The sequence below is a fragment of the Centroberyx affinis genome, unplaced genomic scaffold (genome assembly GCF_046629955.1).
Source record: "Centroberyx affinis isolate AG114_WGS23_722 - 3 ecotype Tasmania unplaced genomic scaffold, CSIRO-AGI_Caff_v1 ptg002084l_1, whole genome shotgun sequence".
Taxonomy (NCBI): Eukaryota; Metazoa; Chordata; class Actinopteri; order Beryciformes; family Berycidae; genus Centroberyx; species Centroberyx affinis.
The window spans coordinates 196,306-215,287 of record NW_027280411.1 but is presented as its reverse complement, the minus strand read 5'-3'; the positions used below and the strand labels follow the sequence as shown (position 1 = coordinate 215,287).

General features: G+C 45.0%; 2 protein-coding genes across 3 annotated transcripts; one reads left to right on the top strand and one right to left on the bottom strand.

The window, feature by feature from the left end:
* The first annotated feature begins 2,131 nt into the window (after nucleotides 1-2,131).
* On the top strand, nucleotides 2,132-18,972 carry slc5a10 (solute carrier family 5 member 10). Of its 2 annotated transcripts, none has more exons than XM_071531467.1 (14): nucleotides 2,132-2,161; nucleotides 2,324-2,428; nucleotides 3,020-3,079; nucleotides 3,435-3,539; nucleotides 3,677-3,782; nucleotides 3,940-4,020; nucleotides 4,187-4,392; nucleotides 5,828-5,963; nucleotides 13,436-13,543; nucleotides 13,691-13,841; nucleotides 14,246-14,414; nucleotides 16,344-16,559; nucleotides 16,982-17,075; nucleotides 17,302-18,972. In XM_071531467.1, exons 1-14 carry the CDS (start codon nucleotides 2,147-2,149, stop codon nucleotides 17,493-17,495), a joined length of 1,746 nt encoding a protein of 581 aa, XP_071387568.1. In that variant the 5' UTR covers nucleotides 2,132-2,146; the 3' UTR covers nucleotides 17,496-18,972. The 2 variants fall into 2 exon arrangements, with proteins under 2 accessions (XP_071387568.1, XP_071387569.1); XM_071531468.1 differs by having other exon boundaries at nucleotides 16,982-17,081.
* On the bottom strand, nucleotides 4,502-12,322 carry fam83gb (family with sequence similarity 83 member Gb). Its single transcript, XM_071531466.1, has 5 exons — nucleotides 11,021-12,322; nucleotides 9,547-9,714; nucleotides 8,483-8,607; nucleotides 6,420-7,824; nucleotides 4,502-5,734 (listed from the first exon to the last, which is right to left on the bottom strand). Exons 1-5 carry the CDS (start codon nucleotides 11,513-11,515, stop codon nucleotides 5,363-5,365), a joined length of 2,565 nt encoding a protein of 854 aa, XP_071387567.1. The 5' UTR covers nucleotides 11,516-12,322; the 3' UTR covers nucleotides 4,502-5,362.
* Nucleotides 18,973-18,982: the final 10 nt, after the last annotated feature.

Here is an 18,982-nt window from a genome sequence, read left to right as displayed (position 1 = left end):
ATTGTCCTTGTTGTAATCCATTTTTATGTCTCTTCTTTTCTGTAAACCACTTTGTGACACATCCATATGTTTAAAGCACTCTATAAATAAACTTGACTTGGCTTGAGGGTTACTTTCCCTGTAGTTACTGTGTGACCGAATTAGCAATATTCAAAATCTTGTAATTGGAAATGAAAGTAACAAGCCAATTTCATTGTGTTACCTATGAATTCCCCCCACAAATGACAAATATGGCTGAAATGTTTTCATGCCAAAATAATTCTTATTGCTATTATCTAGACTTCCTTCTATAAATTCTTTGCTGCACACAAACCCTTTTCAGCTTAAGTTGTTTGATTTTGTTATCGCTCTGTATGTGTCTGTATGCGTGTTTGTGTGAGATTAATGATGATGTGTGTGACGTCAGGGTGTCTCCATCACCACCATCTGCTCCTTATAGCAGGCAAACACTGGCCAGCAGTTTGTGTGTGACACTGTGTTAATTTCACATCAGGCAGCACTAATGCATACCCCCCCCCCCCCCCCCCCCCTCTCTCTCTCTCTCTCTCTCTCTCTCTCTCTTTCTCTCTCTTCCCATCAGCGTCTTGTTCGCACTTTCCGTCTCTCGGTGAATGATGCCCAGACATGTTCAGAGCAAAAAAACAAACTTCATTGACTCTAATATAAGGGATTATATGCAGGTTTTCATTCCAAAACACTATCCATGTCCATTTTGGAAAACATGTTACCACCCTAAACTGTCAATATTTCTAAAAAGCAAATTAATCTATGCTCAAACACATATCTATTTGTAGGCAGAAGTATTCAAATGACTTTTAATAGCATTCATTTAATAGTAACCCATAACTTTACTTTAATTTCAACAGTAATTTTGTGAGAGTAGGTGTCAGGTTTTTCAAATGTTGAATATCTCATTGGAGTGAAAGTCTTCATTAGACTTAGTGATGGGTTATTGAAACTTGTGGTTACTGAATGAAACACTGAACTGTTAAGAAACTGTTCAACTCCTCTCTGTTTCTCTCACACACTCCCATTTACTGTACTTAACACTGACCAGGCACTGTTTGTGCGTTCAGACACTAATGATTATAAACTTGTCAACGCCAATGATTGACCATTTGTGTGCGTGTGTGTGTGTGTGTGTGTGTGTGCATCGCTGTGGACTATGGTCCACATGAGCATCTGCTGTACTGCACTGCTAACCCATACATGCACTCCATTATCACCTAGCAGAGTGTGTGTGTCAGCGCTGCAGGTGCCACATTAAGCTGATGTGTTTAATCATCAATTCGGCCAAAGGACTGCCCTTTTCACACACACACACACACACACACACACACATACACACACACACACACACACACCTAACACTTTCTCCCAGCCTTTCAGAAACAGTGAGGTCAGCTTGCGTGAGCTGGACAGTTCAACTGAGAAGTGACTTTTACCAAGGGCTAGAGTGTGTGTTTGAGTGTGTGTCCGAACGTTGGAAGACTGTTTTTTCCTATATCGGTTGGAAAGGAAGGAAGTACTTAAGGGCTAAAGTTTATGTGTAATCATTCTTAGACTGTGTAGTGGCAGTTAGTTGGGAGGTTTAGGAAGTGTAATGTGTTCTTCTGGGTGTTCAGGGTGTTCTTGTGTGTTTAAAAGTGTGTCAGTGGATTTACAAAGTTGGTTTCCAGTGCCAGATAGTGAGAGTGTGCATCAGCAGTCTAATGAGACTTTCACTAGATAGGTGTAAGGGTTAGACTCAAGAGGTGTGTGTATGTGTGCCTACAGGGACAGGTTGGTACGAGCAGTTGGGGTGTGATAGCGCCAATTTTCAATTTTAAGAGGTGTGCATTGTGCCACTGTGCAAGTTGAGGATGTCTAATTCCACCACCAACTTCTACGCTCTCTCTCAGTCCTTCAGTTTTTCTGATATTATTGTCATAGCAACCTACTTTCTTCTCAACCTTGCTGTCGGCATCTGGGTAAGAGTCACTGGTGTGTGTGTGTGTGTGTGTGTGTGTGTGTTTTCTGCTTGTGTGCATGTTCAGTTTGTGTCCGTCTGCGTGTGCATGCGTGTGTTTTTAACCTTTTTCTCTGTCAGTCATCATGCAGGGTGAGCAGGAATACTTTGAGCGGATATTTCTTGGCTGGACGGGACATGGCCTGGTGGCCGGTGAGTGTGTATGTGTGTGAGAATGAGAAAGATAAACTGAAAGAAAAGGAGCCTGGTTTGAGTCTAGATGTGTGTGTAGTGGGACTGATGCTGTATAATTTCTATGATACACAGAGATTTTTCCCTAAGTGCAGAGTATTGGTAATTTGTGTGTGTGTGTAGATCGGAGCGTCTCTGTTTGCCAGTTCAGAGGGCTCAGGTCTGTTCATCGGCTTGGCTGGGACTGGAGCTGCTGGAGGCATCGCTGTAGCAGGCTTTGAATGGAATGTGAGTAGACACACACACACACACACACACACACACACAACTATATGACACTTCTTCCGCTACGAGATGGCATTCTATTAGCAGGACCCAACACAAAGGATAGAATGAAGCCGGACTGGCCTGCTAATTTGTCCACACATTAAAACTATTGTGGTGCCAATACTAATAGGGCTGACTAGACAAACCCATAGGGCTTGTATATCAACATACGGCTACATTGTTTCATAGGCATTGTTTCTTTTATGTCTACTAATAATGCATTAAACCACAAGCTTTGCAGTAATTACTTTAATTAATTACTTCCTTGAACACGGTTGTTTGGACAAGCTTGGATCAAGTCGTCCCTGCAGTGTGTATTTGGATGAATGAACTTCCTTCAACAGCTGTAACATGAGCAGCCAGCAGCAGGGGGCAGCAGCAGAGCTTCATATTGTCGAGGTGTATTGGATGATAGTAGAACACTATTTACAGTTTTTAGGTCATTTCATTAAAGCTTTATGAATATGTACAGCACATAAAGTACAGGTTGACCAGTGAAACGTTGTGCAGCATGTGGTAAAATCTCTTTTCTCTTTGTCCCCTTTCTCTCAGGCCACCTATGTGCTACTGGCTCTGGCCTGGGTGTTTGTCCCCGTCTATGTGTCCTCAGGGGTTAGTTTCCACACACACACACACACACACACACACACACAGAGGGGTGTGCGTCTACTTGTTAAGGCTGGTTCATCAGGTAGATTTAGGTGCCAAGAAACATTTTCCTTACAAGCATTCCCCGCCTAGAAAATTCCCCAACAGGGTGCCACACTACACACACACACACTACTGTCTCCTGATTAGGAAGAACAGGAATGACCCCATTACTCTTTGTTATGTACATAAGTGCATTCAACATAGGGAGGGGTTTTAAGAAAGAACTGTGAACATATAACTTCTCCAAAGTCACCATCTGCTGATCCGCAGGACATACACACCTCATAAAACTATGTGGTGAAATGTGTGTGTTCAGATCGTTACAATGCCAGAGTACCTGGGTCGTCGATTCGGGGGGGAGAGGATCCGCACCTATCTGGCTGTCCTGTCACTGCTGCTGTCTGTCTTCACCAAGATATCAGTAGGACACACAAACAACACAACACTCCATTTGGTGGCATTTCCCTTTAACCATTTGGAGATGGAGAATCTTCCTGATCAGAATGAATCTTTCCTGTTAAAGTAGTATTGACAGTTGTGTTGTCCTTCTGTCACCAGACTGACCTGTACTCAGGAGCGCTGTTTGTTCAGGTGTGTCTGGGATGGAACCTCTACCTGTCCACCGTCCTAATGCTGGTGGTCACTGCTCTCTACACTATAGCAGGTACACAAACAACCACACACACACACACACACACACACACACAATTACAGCTGTGTGACGCCTGCTTTCATGTATTTCTGTTCGATACATGATAATACATGGTAGTGTTATGGGCTTGAAAACATTTCCTCAACACACACACTGACTTCTCTTTCAGGCGGCCTTGCTGCTGTCATCTACACCGACACTCTGCAGACCGTTATCATGATTGTAGGAGCAATCATCCTCACAATTACTGGTATGTACAATTGCAATCATTCATAAACAAACATGCACACAACCACAAAGTATGCACGCATGTTTACAAATGCAAACATACAACATCAGTTATTTTGAGGATTGATTGGTTTGTGTTGTGTGTGTGTGTGTGTGTGTGTGTGTGTGTGTGTGTGTCTGGTCCACAGCCTTTAACAAGATTGGTGGCTATGATAACCTGGAGCGTGTGTACAGTACGGCGGTGCCCAGTAAGATCATCCCCAACAGCACCTGCCACCTGCCACGCCAGGACGCCATGCATCTGTTCAGAGACGCCACCACTGGAGACCTGCCCTGGCCTGGCATGACGCTGGGACTCACTATACTGGCCACCTGGTACTGGTGCACGGATCAGGTAGATATACCCACACACACACACACACATACATACATTCACTGGCAAAGACAGACGTACATAACAAAATGATTGTGCACACACACGATCATCAAACTATTTTGGCTCACATCCAATTCAACCGTAACTATGCAGATGCTGTCGGTTTGAATTATGGACTACTACGCACTTTCAGTGAGAACAGGAATTTACACATTCCATGTTGAGATGCATTTTGTATTAGAGCTAAACGATGCAGCAGGGGTTTTCCTTCAGCTGCTCACTTATCCGAACAGGAGAGAGGGCCAGGTCTTAGCAACAATGTGCCTCTTTATTTACAACATTCACTTTTGGTCCCACATCAACGTTTAACATTGTTTTTTATGCCTGTTCTCTACATCTGCCCTGGTCATCATGGACATCTGCCAAATATGTTTAAGCAATCAACATGGTAACCCCACCCCCACACCACCTCAACCAATCACAGTGGTCTCCACACTGCTGAAACCAATCAGAGTCAGAGGCCAGAACCAGGAAGCAATGGTTTGGGGGTGATCTGGTTAAATTACAGAGAATGAGAATGGAAGATATTCTGCTCCCACAGAAGTCCTGGGAATGTTTATAACCTGTGCTGTGTTTATGGAGTTAAAGAACTCCAATAAGTCTTAGTATTAACTTCTCATTTCTTCCTGTTTGCAATCATGATCATGTTTTCTTAACTGATCATTTACATTCAAAAGATAACATCAAATAAGAAATTTATATCTTCCACCTGACTTCCTTACTGCCAAACCCAGCTGGGTTTGCCTTGTCAAAATATCACATCAGTTAGTTCTTGTATATTAAGCCTCCTGGTTTTAAAACAGGAAATGAGAAACATGCTGGAGTTAATTCCACACTAAAGAGTCACCGCTTTCTGAAAGCAGGAATTTTAAAGCAACAATCAGTTAACATCCTTGTGCACCTAAACTGGATCCACAGATTACCAGTTCTACCTAACAGCCTTGTTGCTGTTTGACACTTTCTTCTGCGACGCTCCTCCACGCGCCCTCAAGTGTCTGAGACTGGTCAGTTTTGAGAAAGGCACTCCTAGCACCCCTGGTGGATTGGCTGGTGGCTGTGGAGAGGCGTGATCCGCCTTCCTGTAGCCTGGGCTGTGTCGTCGTGGCGACCGGCCGGAGCGCACATCTAGGTGCATCTGGCCTGTATCGGGCTGCAGCGCTTGACCCTGCCAGTAACGGTGCCCTCCTATCACAGGGCCAGACGCTCGGGTGGGGCGGTGATAACTTCCCGGTTTGGCGATGACGACTTTAGCTCCTCTCAGCCGCCCTTCACGACCCGGAGATCTAGAGGCCTGGAACAACTAGACAGAGAGAGAGACGAAGCAGAGAGAGATGAGTGGGATGTATAGTGATGAAGAGATGAAGTGTTTCTGTGTGTGTTTCTGTATCTGCAGGTGATTGTACAGCGGTCTCTGTCCGCTAAGAACATGAGCCATGTGAAAGGAGCATCGATCCTGGCTTCCTATCTGAAGATGCTGCCCTTCATCTTCATCATCCTCCCTGGCATGATCAGCCGAGCTCTCTATCCAGGTGCGTGCGTGCACACACACACACACACACACACACACACACACACACACACCTTTTTTCCAGTTCAAAAAGGTATGGTCTGTTAACTGTAAGCAGGCAGTGGCTTGCCCTTGCGCCACCGGTGAAACACACCCATGTTAAAGTGGGTTTGTGGTATGAATGTGGGTGAGTATGTGTGTGTAAGTGTGTGTGTGTGTGTGTGTGAGTGTGTGTTTTCCTGGTAGTCAGTGACACGTTGAAACATAATGGAACTGCGCTGCCTACTTGCACTTACATGCCAAGCATTAATCTCAAATCTCTGCACTCATACTCAATGCTAATGTAAATGTGCACATTCTTATCTCATCATTAGAAAAGGATTTGAAGGATTTAGCCAAGCATGGTGTCCACACCTACTTCTCATTGTGTTATTGCTGGAGTGACATATTATAGAAATGACTTCCACTGGATCCTCACCTGTCCTATGTGTCTGTGTGGCGAGGGGTGTCCCTGTCTGCGCAGCTGCTGTGATTGGTGGATAAGGGCAGCGCTGTCCTCTGACTGGCTGGGAACCCGGAGATCCAGCATGCTCTGGGAGAGGCGGGCCATCAGGTTGACCCCATCTCCTTGGCGATGCCCGCGGCCTGACCCCGTCGTGACTCCATTGGGCAACGGATCACTAGGCTCCGGTTGGGCGCAATCATAGAACTCCTCCTCTGACGCCGTGGAAACGCTGGATGGGGTCTCATTGGCCGCTTGGTCACACATAACCTTGGTGCTGTCTTGGCTACCTTCACCGTTGCTACCGGAGTCCTTGTCCTCCACCTTTGATCGTCTGCGGCTGCGGCCAGACTTTGCATCTTTCTGGCTTTGCACTTTGCTGGAGGAGCCAGCTGATGTGTCCGATTGGTCCTTTTTAATCAGGGTGACCTGTGGTTGGCCGGATTTCTCTGAGGGGGTGGAGTCTATGACCAACTGCAGCGTGCGGGGTTTGGGGATGGGAGGGGCAGGAGGGTGGGCAGTAGTGTGTGTCTCTGGAGTTTGTTTAGTATCGTCTGTGGGCTGTGAATCGGCAGTAACTTTGGTTGATGATTTGGTGGTGTGTGTATCGGGTTTGTGTGCATGCTGTGTCAGAGGCGTGTTGGGCTGCGGAGGGGGCCCTCTGGAATCTCTCGCATCGGTGTGGTCCTCATTTGGGCCGGCGTGTTTCTGCTCCTCGAGCTGCGTGCTGGGCTGGGGAGTAGAGGCAACTGTCTCCTCAGAGGGGTGTGTGGCTGTACCTGCAGTGTTTGCGTCCTGACCTGAAGTGTGTTTGTTGGTGGGTGGTGTGAACGGCGAGCTGAAGCGTATAGCCTGGCTGACCTCAAACCTCTCTGACCTCTGTAAGTGAACCTGATTGGACCGCTTGTCATCTCTGATGTTGATGAAGCCAATCACATCGCTCGGTGGGTCTGGCTCAGGCCAGGTAGGCAGGTACGGGATCAAGTATGCTTTCTCCAGACCGGCTAATCCAGGATGCAGGGGAGGGGCCATATGCTCCTTAATACGCCCTTTGAGCAGCCTGGGCCCAACGGGATTCTGGGAAGTTGAATTCTTGTTGCTGGAATTCTGATTGGAGGAGGTGGGACTTGCGTGGTTTCCCGCAGCAACCAGGGCGTACTTGGGGTTGATGAGCTTCCTGGCAACAGAAGCTGGCACTGGAAGAGGAGCCGCTTGAGGCAGGGGGTCGGGGATTGGTTCGTCAACCATAGGAACCTTGCTGAGGGACACACCTCTAGAGGTCAGGAAAAGGTCACGGAACTGCAGGTCAAAGGTCTCCACTGCCTGCCCTGTTACCACGGTGATGAGGTGACGGTCCAGACGAGACGACGACCATGTGAAGCTGGAAAAACAGAAACACTCACACATGAATACACATCAGCGGAATTTTTCCCAGGAGTCTCCCTTATTTAAACTGTTTCTCTTAAACTCTGATGCCATCACTCCTGGTAAATTCAGGAGTGGTGACAAATCCTAGTTTATAGTTTATTAGTCATTACATCAGGCATTTGTACTCATGAGTCATGCATCACTATGTTGCATGTTTCTTCCATGTTCCTCTGCACCTTCCCATTAAAGGAGTGATATAGGCTATGAGACTGTATAAAGTATTGGTGAATAAGGTAAATAATGATCTATCTCCATGATATTTACGTCTAAAAAATATTCAGCAGAGAAACTGCTATGCTATGAGTAGCCCAATCGGCTGCTATACAGTATAAACTGTAAGAGTGTGTGTGTGTGTGTGTGTGTGTATTGAGGTGGGGGTTTATTGCGCTGGAAAATCTGCTTTATTTTCAGAAATCTATGTTAGCAGGTAAAGCTTTGCATGCTGCCACACCGCCTTGGTGAAAAAAAAAATCAATTGGAAACTTGGAAAACTGGAGACATTCATACATTAAATACTCAAATAAAATTGACACAGACCTTACATACTCACACATTCACACACACAAACCATACAGTAATAATGCAGATATAAATAGAAAGAGACCGCTCACCTGTAGGAACCGGAGATGGCTCTGTCTCCGTCTACCAGGAGGAACCTCTGACTCAGAGAACCACGCACCTTCTTAGCTGACCGCGTGTAGAACTCCACACCGCCACAGCAGCGGACACGCAGGTTCTACACACACACACACACACACACACAGGGTTAATGCTATGTAAAGGGATTTCAGGTTGAGGAGAGGAGGGTATTTCACAGAACAAAAGAGAAATTAGGGAGAGATAAGAGAACAGGAGGGAGATAAAGAAAGACAATGAGATGAGTTTTCTTGTTTCTCAAGAACCGCACTTCTCTACTGGAACCACAATAAACCTCATGCTTACTGACTCTACAGGTTAGAACATGGAGTGTATGTGTGTGCATATGCTTGTATGACACACCCTGCGGTATTTGTCTTAGGCCCTGCGATAAGGGTGTGGCTCCAGGCGGAGCATTAACCTCGTGGGGAAATGTTCTGTGCCAACTCTCACAGGAGGCAGAACTATAGGAGTCATAAAGCCAGCGGAGTTGGCAGATATGAGAGAAGTTGACAAAGAGAAAGGTCTGGGGGTTTGCTTTCAGGACGGAAGAGGGAGAAATTAAAGAAAAAAAAAAAAATTACAGGAAGTGAGTGTGTGCGTGGTGAGTCTAATTGCCTGCAGCACAGACAGGAATGTGCCTAGTGTCTATTTGGCCTCCAGTCTAAAATACTTAAACAAAACCTCACCATGAAGCACTTTCTAAGTATTTATTAGCTGTAACTAGACCAGTTCAACTCAGAGAACAGAGATAAAGAATGATGAAAGGATTCAGCCTGCCTATCAACTAGCTGGTACATGAATATTATAAAGGCTTACAGGTAAAATACTGCTAAGCCCCATTTGACATTTGAAAAATGTACGGTGTCATGCTGGCACTTTTCCATCATAAGCTCTGGCCTAAAGTTATTTTACACTTATCAAGAGCAGGCAGCCCTCCAACTAGCTCATCCCCCAGGTTACCAAAACATGTGTGTGTGTGTGTGTGTGTGTGTGTGTGTGTGTGTGTGTGTGTGTGTGTGTGTGTGTGCATACATACCTTTAGGTGTCCGCGGTGCATATCAGCTCTGCCACACATGGACAGGAAGCAAGGGACTGCTGCCATGTCAATGATAATGTAAACAGGAACTCTGCGTTTGAAGGCTGCATCCAGCAGGTCTCGGAATATATCAACATCTGTAAACACATCCATCACCACTGCTATTACCTACACACACACACACACACACACACACACAGACAGGAAACCGGTGTTAGTTTTTCCTGATCTGAGTGGGTGGGTTCAATTAAGCTGCTCTTATCAACTATATTAAAGCCATTTAAATCTCAGCGGAAGCTGGCCTCCTAGGCAAAGTGCATTTAGACACTCAGCAATGAAAGAATGAGCATCAAAATACTAAAATATTCTAGTTGTATTGAACTGAAGGCGAAGATTCAGCGTTGCAAGCTGTTCCATGAAGTGACTGTCTGCTCGGTACAACAGTGTGTTTTGCAGAGTGGTGATAAAGTGTGAACTGGCTGAGGAGTGGGTGTTCTGCTGGTTCAACACTACTGTACTACTTGTGACAGTGTGAAACTCTTTACACGCCACTGTCTATTCGCTCTTCACCCACCTCCAATGGCGCCAGTATGAAACCAAGCTGCAGTACTAGGTAGAGTTCAGCCCAAAAGGCCGTTTAGTAGGTCAATGCTAGATTGAAGTGCTATTTATCTGTTACAGTGGTGGTTTCATTGGTAGTGTATGTATGTGTCACTGACAACTCGGTAAATTAGATGAAAAACAAACATGACATGAACATGACAGATAAAGCCTAGAGCAAGTCATCAGTGTGTTTATGTTGATCTGTGTGTGTGTGTGTGTGTGTGTGTGTGTGTGTGTGTGTGTGTGTGTGTGTGTGAGAGAGAGAGAGAGAGAGAGAGAGAGAGAGAGAGAGAGAGAGAGAGAGTTTGGTGATGTCAGAGTATTTTTTACCTCAGGCATGTCAAGATCAGACCTGTTTTTATTAAACCTTGTTGTGTGCATGTGTGCATGTGTGCGTGCGTGCGTGCGGCACATGTATGTGAGAGAGCAAGGGGATGGGAAGAAGCTCTGTGAGAAGGGATGGAGGAATAATGAGAAATGAAAACGATGGAGGGCTAGATGGGTGGAGGGGTTGGAGATGGTGGGGAGAGTAACAGCATGGGAGAGTGGAGTTTTTGCAATGTTGGATAAAAAAAAGGGTAAAAAAAAAAAGTGCTGCAGGTTTAGTAGGGCCTATAGTTCCTAGATACACATTAGAAAACAGACCCCCATTTGTTTTGATTCTGTCTGGAAGCCCACGTGACATGATTTTTGTTTAGATGCTTTTGTTAGATGCGTTAGCTTTAACTCTTAATAACTAAATAGTGAAATTGAATTAGACCTATGTCTTAGGCTATTTAGTTTAGGAACCCAAAAAGTGGGTTCCTAAACTTACTTTTTTTTTATAACATCAATGTATTGGCCCATCATCATCATCATCACCACTGCCTACCTTCTGGGCTGATGCAATGCTCTTGCGAACCACCTCCTTGATGTGCGTGTCCCCGTCGACCGGAGGCTGCGTGTACACGGTCACGCGAGTGACCCCTCGGTAAGAGATAGCCTCGGGCCAGCCCAGGTCCAGCTCCGCCACTGAGGCCTCAGACCGGTCTGGCCAGTACTGCAGCGACACCGCGCCGTCTCCCCCGTCCTCCCCGGACCCCGGAGTGATGTTCCCCGGCCCTGCCACCGCCTCTGGCTTCTGCTGATGCTCGTGCCCGGGACGGTAGGCCTCCGCCGTGCGTGCCAGCCGCTCCAGCTCTGGTTCTGAGAGGAACTCGCGCACGCCATTCTGGCGGATGTGGTCCGCGAATCCGTCGCGGCCTCTGGAGATCAGAGCCTCGAGCGCCAGCCGCTGGTCCTCACTGTAGAAGAACTCCGGTTTGCTCTCGCTCACACGCCAGTTGACGTGGTGATCGTCCAGACATTGGATCTGTGACAACGCCATGACCTCAAATTCCACCGGTCAATAAATAGTTAATTATTTTACCCACACTGACCCAGTTTCCACTAGTAGCCCCGCGGGGTCAAACCCTGGATCCGTGCCGCTTGTTATTATGGTCCATAATGCGTCCGTGTGACTTGATCCAGATCTCGATCCGTCCGATGGAGACAGCTTTCATCTGAGAAGGCTGTGTTTATGTGGCTTGCTAGAACAGTTCCTCTCACAGGATCGAGCTCAACCCAGATCTCAAATTACATTAACACACACACACACACACACACACACACACACACACACACACGCACAGGTGCTGTTAGAACAGATCTACCCCGCCCAGTGCCACGCCTATCACCTGACAGGGGCCAGGCAGCCAGGTAGCGGCCGCGGCGGTCCGGTTCAGCCTTCAGCTCCTGCACCCCGGGGCCCGGCAGCTGTCTGGGAAGATGAGTGTCTGTCTGTCAGCCAGTGAGTCAATCCAAAGCGGAACTCGCGCTTCAGACAGAAAAATAAGTCCCTAATCCGCCCCACTGTGTTGAAACTGTGCGTGACTCAGAAAAACTATTGTGCTGACTACTTGCTTTTCCTTGGAACGGCGAAGTTTAACACGGAGACTGTTCCGCTCAAAAATGGCAACTGCCGAGTTCCTCGAAAGACAAAACTCGTAAATTTCATACCAGTAACTGTTAACGCCTACGAGCCTTCACTTTCACCCACTCCGTGTCCACGACGATTATGTCCGCGAAAGTTTTCTTTTCTTGACGTTCATCCAGACAGAGAGTTCAGCGAGGTCCGCGGGACCGGCGTGTCTGACCCTGGAATTCGGCAACGGAAGCCCGGTTGCCGGGGGCAGAGAGGCGGAGTGTCCGGTAGTTAGGAGAGAGGGAATAAACTCCACCCTCCGCCCTGGACCGAGGGGGAGGAATGCTCCTTTTCACATCAGTTTTTTTTAAACGTCAGAACCCTTACGAAAGAGAACTATAATAATCCAATAGGGACTTATAGTGTCTATGGTACTCAATACTGAATTTATAGTGGCTTTATCGTACTTTATGGTAGTTTTTTGGTATTTACTTCTTTTTTTTTAAACTCCTATGGTAGTGCTATTACTATGAGATTCTAACAGAGGCTTATAGTTTTGCTTCTCAAAGTTATTATAGGATTACTACAGTTCTTTTTCAGTAGGGAGAACATGCTACCTTAAATACTGACAAAAAATGACCCAGTACAGTGAAAAACTTTAAAATTTTAAGGAGGAGATTGAATGTGAGTTCACCCTTTATTTGGACAGTGCAATGCTGATACTCAAGTTTTAACGTGTCATTGAAAGGTCTTCTGAACTTCAGGTGATATCTGCAATAGTGTGAAAAGTAGTAAAAATAATAATAATCATACATTTTGTTTGTATAGCACTTTTCAAAAGTGCTACAAAAGTTACAAAGTTACAAATAAGGAGATTCCACTCCCACTGGCTTGGCCTTGGAAAATTTGGGTCAGGTTTAGGGTTAGGTTTAGGGTTACATAGTCTGTAGAGATTCAGTAAATAGGCAAGTGACAGTTTGTTGAACATCTGCTTTTTGTCACCTAATAGTTTGTCAGTAACAACACTGGATTATCCAAATAAAGTGCTACTGAAAGTAATGCGATTAATATCTCAATGATCATTAGACTGTGTGCCATTGGGACAGTGTGGCAGCATCACTCTAAAGTACAGAATTGGGTCACACTGGGTAGAGTGACTTAGGACGAAATTATTGATGTCCACTGTTCTTGTAAATCTGATGTGCCACGATAGAATGTGTATTATTTTGCAGCAGAGGGCTGTATTTCACATACATGTGTTTATAGTCTTTTACACATGTGCATGTGTATCTGTGCATTGGTGTGTGAGCACATGCATGCTTAACCTGTGTCGGCATGTTTCAGACACTGTAGGCTGTGTAGATCCGGAGGAGTGTGTGCGTGTGTGTGGAGCCGAGGTGGGATGTTCCAACATCGCCTTTCCCAAACTGGTCATTGAACTCATGCCAAGTGGTGAGAATGCTGCTGTTATTTCATTTACCTTTTATTACATTTTTAGCACTTTTATTATTGAATGTGCAGAACCCTTTGATAAGTTTTTGTACCTGAGTGCATCTGTGTACTTGTGTGTGTGTGTGTGTGTGTGTGTGTGTGTGTCAGGCCTGCGGGGGCTTATGATCGCAGTGATGATGGCAGCTCTGATGTCGTCGCTGACCTCCATCTTCAATAGCAGCTCCACACTCTTCACCATGGACATCTGGAAGAAGCACCGCCCACGTGCCTCTGAGAGGGAACTGCTACTGGTCGGCAGGTAGGACGTTCACACATGGAAGTGTGGGGCGGACCGGTGGTTAGAGAGTCTTTTAGCTGGAAGACCTGAATTCAATCCCATGTGTTGGTAAACATCCACGCTGCTGAAGTGTCTTTGAGCAAGACACTGAATCTCTACCAGCTCTGTGCCCTCTGACTGCTCTGTGGAGGGGGGCAAGTGAAAAGTGAATCGGTATCAATAAAGTCACAAAACAGGGAAGCTCCCATATCTTGTTAGGACCAAATGTGTACTTGTGTATATGAGAGAAAGGCAGAAATGTATGTTTGCGTGTGTGTGTGTTTATGTGTTGAACCTGTGTAACATTTGAATCTTATTTATTAGTGATTTCAAATAAAGCATTAAAATTGTGTGTGTGTGTGTGTGTGTGTGTGTGTGTGTTCCAGGATTGTGACAGTGATCTTGGTGGTGGTGAGTGTGGTGTGGATTCCCATCCTACAGTCGGCCAATAGCGGCCAGCTCTATGTTTACATCCAGTCAGTGACCAGCTACCTGGCTCCACCTGTCACTGCTGTCTTCACACTGGCTGTCTTCTGGAAGAGGACCAACGAGCAGGTAACACACACACACACACACACACACACACACACATGGGTACAGATATCAAAACACTTGGCAAACATAGCCACACTTAACTCAAACTAGATTCCATGCCAAACTACACAGCAGTAAACTGTGGAAGTTTGAGGTTTTCCTCACTGTTCCGTTTGTCCTTTTTCCCACACTGTAGTGTTGTATGGTTTTATTAGCCTCAGATGAGGGCCGGGGGAATGCAAACGTAGCTTTCTCTGCTTGGTCTCTGTGTGAGTGTATTTGTGTGTTACTGACTCATTTTATAGAAGTGTATAATTTCTGTCTGATAAGAAAAGGAAGACAGTGATAAGAGTAAGATAGATAAGATTAAAGTGAGTGAAAGAGATTAAGAGTAGACAGAGATGAGAGAGTGGAGTACGAGAGACAAAGATACAGGGGTAACAGAGGGTGTATCAGACGAGAGCCAATATAAGTGTCGAAACACTTTCAGAATACATGTACAGACCAGTCCGCCTCTGGATATTCGAGATTCAATCTCTGTCTAAAAGAGCCAATCCAGGGTGTGTCTACTCTCTGCTGACATGCTGATAAACTATTGGAATAGACTATGAGGAGAATTCTTCCAGAAATGAAAGTTTTATCCCTCTACTGTACTGTAAATGTTTCTTTTTTTCCTGTGCTGCATGAAACCATAGATAATCTACTGCATAATATAATAAGGGGGGGGGGTTAAAAGATGTCATTGTCGTTGCAGCTGTGATTGGAACCCATCCACTTTTAAATATTACCAAAGTATCTGGGTGCCTATTCATATCACTATCTGATTGGTCTTTATTTGTAAAATGGTTGTAAAAGGGTTATTGAGATGGGTAAATCACACTGTTACACAGGAGGTGTGAGCTTTGTGTTTGTTCACATAAACATAGTGGGCATATGGCTTTAAGAATTTTACTGGTGTTGACTCACAGGGTCAAAGGTTACACCGCACCAGACAGGATGTGTCAGACGCTGACACACTTTAGTCTGACACTGTAGGTTCAGTAAATTTAAATCACCTAGACCCTTACTCTTGGTAGCTAATTATACGTATAGTATGTCATAGTATGGGAACACTATATGTGTGTTCTCTGAAAGTTACTGTCATCATATGTAGCATATATATACTATATATGCTACATACTGTATGAGGTATCACTCTTTGTACAACTCCTAGAAGCGTGGATTTGAAGGATTTTATTCCAAAATGCTATATGTACATTTTGAGATTAATATTGTTACCCCACATCAATAACACAGATGATTCCACCCTCAAAAATGATAGTATTTTGTAAGAGAAAAACTGTTAAAATAACTAGCAACTTTTTTTTCTCATGTTTTACTTACTATGTTTTACTAAAATGAAGTGAGAGAGTAAAAGAGACAGAGAGAGGAACAGAGATGTTAGGAGTAAGTAAGAGGGGCGTGGGAGAGAAAAAAGAAAGGAGGAAAAAATGTGATGATGACAGGAGGAGAAAGAAAGTGAGAGAATATCAGGAGGGTGTGAAAGAGAGACAATAAGAGTGAGAGAGAGGTACGAATGTCTGCTTGGTGCGCCGCGCCGGATGATTGTTTTCATGTGGTTGAGTCAAACCGCACAGTTCACATTCTTTGCCCGGGGAGGTGGGAACAGAGATGGAAAGTGTCGCTACACGTGTCTGCACTCAGATGTTTAAGCGAAGCGGCACAACAATGATAGATTATCATGGTGGGAAAGTGAGAGTGTTATGAGTCTCGCACACCTAAGTGTGACACACCCTGCAAGAATTATGGTGACACCTTTTAGCAGCAGGAGGTTTAAGCAAAGTTCAGCAAGACATGCACACTAATCTGTTTGTGTTTGTATGTGTGTGTGTGTGTGTGTGTGTGTGTGTGTGTGTGTGTGTGTGTGTGTGTGTGTGTGTGTGTTTTCAGGGAGCGTTCTGGGGTCTGATGGTAGGGCTGGTGGTGGGTGTGTGTAGGATGGTGCTGGAGTTTGCCTTCCCCCCAGCCAGATGTGGCGTAGTGGACTCGGCCCCGGACGTGCTGCGGAGCGTCCACTACCTCCACTTCGCCATTCTGCTGTGTGGGCTCACTGCCATTGTGGTTACCACGGTATCGCTGCTCACACCGCCGCCCAGCCACGAACAGGTGTGTGCAGATGCTGCATAGCTATGTAGCTAATAATAGAAGAAGTAGTGGGACAGGAAGCTTAAGTTAGTGTTTTTGCTCTTGACGCATCTATAATGTCATCTAAAGTCAAAATTAAGAGTTGAATATGAGGCAAAAGAACCGACAGCTTTTCACAGACCATAGTTACATTTGCTTAAGTATAGTTGTACACCAGAGACACTTATGTCATAAATCAGAGGGACATATGTAAGGTTAATATTTTAAGTAGAGCAATGGCGTAAGGTAGACTCTACTTTATCAATAATTTATCTGTAAAAAAAACAATGTAGTTTAAGTATTGCTGATGAACCATTCGCTTTTATAGGACATTATTTCGGCCTTGAAATGAATCCCTGTACTGTACTTCTATTTGTGCCAATGTCCTCTTTCTACTGTCCCAGGTGTGCAACCTGACCTGGTGGACTCTGACTGAGGAGACGCAAAGAGAAATACCTCTGCAGAAAGTGTCCTCTGTCAGCCACCGTAGCTCCCAGGGTGAGAGTTTATACTTGCAGCACTACAAACCACTTGGAATAAAACCAGCCATCAGTTGCCATTTATACATACACACACACACACACACACACACACTGTACACACACTGCTGTTTTAGTAACTTGCTGTGTCTCCTGTGTGTGTGTATGTGTGTGTGTGTGTGTGTGTGTGTGTGTGTGTGTGTGTGTGTGTGTGTGTGTGTGTGTGTGTGTGTGTGATGTTGCAGGCTCGGAGCCAGTGCGGCGGATGACATGTGGTCAGGGAGGAAGGTTTTGTATCTCAACGGCACGGCAGTCAGAGGAGACTCCACCTCCCAGGGTTCCTAGCGTTAGAGAGAGTGTGTTCTGGTCTAGGTTCTGCTGTGTCAATGCTCTCCTGCTGGTCAGCATCAACATTTTTCTCTACGCATACTTTGCCTGAGCGGACGACCAGATGTTAAAACCTGCCTGACCCGACCCTGCTTAACCCTCATATTAACATTCATATCAACCTTCATTTTAACAAGAAATTCGCCTACCTGACAAGAAGTGGCTGTCTACTGTAGATCTAAGAAGGGGGAAGGTGGGGAAACAAATTGTGGTTTGAAGCCTGCAGACGTAATTTCAGGTGAAGTAGAACATTCACACTTCAAATTTTAACTTGGGAGCCATCCTTGATGCTGAACTTAACCTTTGATGTCCAGGTAAAGCGCGTAGTGCAGTCCTGTTTGGTTCAACTGAAAACATCTCCAAAATTAAGCAGTTTCTATCATTCAGCCGATCTCTTTTAAGGCACCGAGAAGTTTGGCTTCCAGTTATGTCTCTGACCTCTTAACCCCTCATGAGCCTGAGCTCAACCTTAGATCCCAGGACATGGGTCCTCTGGTCATTCATAAATCTGGACTCAAGACTAAAGGAGACCAGGCCTTTGCTGTCAGGACCTCTGTTCTTTGTTATGACCTCCCAAATTGCTCAGGATGGCAGAATTAGTATTATTAGTATCATTTTCACTTCTGAAGACTTATTTCTACAGACGTGCTTTTATGTAATGATGTTTCTCTTTCCATTATTGTTCCACTATATTGGTTTGTTGTTATAATATTCCCCCTCCCTTCCACCTCTTACCCCAACCAGGATCTGTATCCCACCCCCACCCATTTGGCAGTGTCTTTGTTTTTGTCACTGTCCGTTTCTTTTATTGTGTAACCTTCTGTCTGTCTTGATTGTGAAGCAATTTTTAAACCTTCTTGTAGAAAAGTACTATACAAATAAAGTTATTGTTACTTTAATTTTCCCTGACCATCAGTAGTAAGTACAGTGGCTGTTGGAAAACTTCTAAAATAGACTTTAAACTCTGAAAACAGAATTCTTCATGTCACATCACTCATTGCTGTTCAGTATCAAGGCAGGAAAACGCTGTCAGCTGGGAGTCGGTCACCACCCACAGCTTGATTTGTGGAATCAAATTAGAACTCGGCTTGTGACTTGTAACAAGGTAATGTGAATGCCCAGCGAGCGCTACACACAACATGACCTCTATTTTAAACGGTGTCACAAATCCTACACCCTAATGCTCACAAATAATAGCTTGACCACTGTATAGTTTATGTTGTGTGTTATGTGATTTTGGAACCTAGCATTTGTGGTTAGATGTTTAACAATCAATTTATTTTTATATTTAAGGCCTTAAATGTCTGTGAGAGAATGAGTGTGTGAGTGAGTTGTTGTAATTGCTCAGGCAAAAAATGTTTTGTGAACTTATTGTTCTAGTATTCCTTAATTTGATTTAGTTTGTTTATGAGTCTAATGTCTATGTATCTGTGCGTGTGATTTTAAATTGGTTTTATTGGTGAAACTCAGAAAGCAGTATTGGAGAGATGCAGGTTGTTGGATGTAAACACGGCAAACAAGAATCTAACAAAGACATCT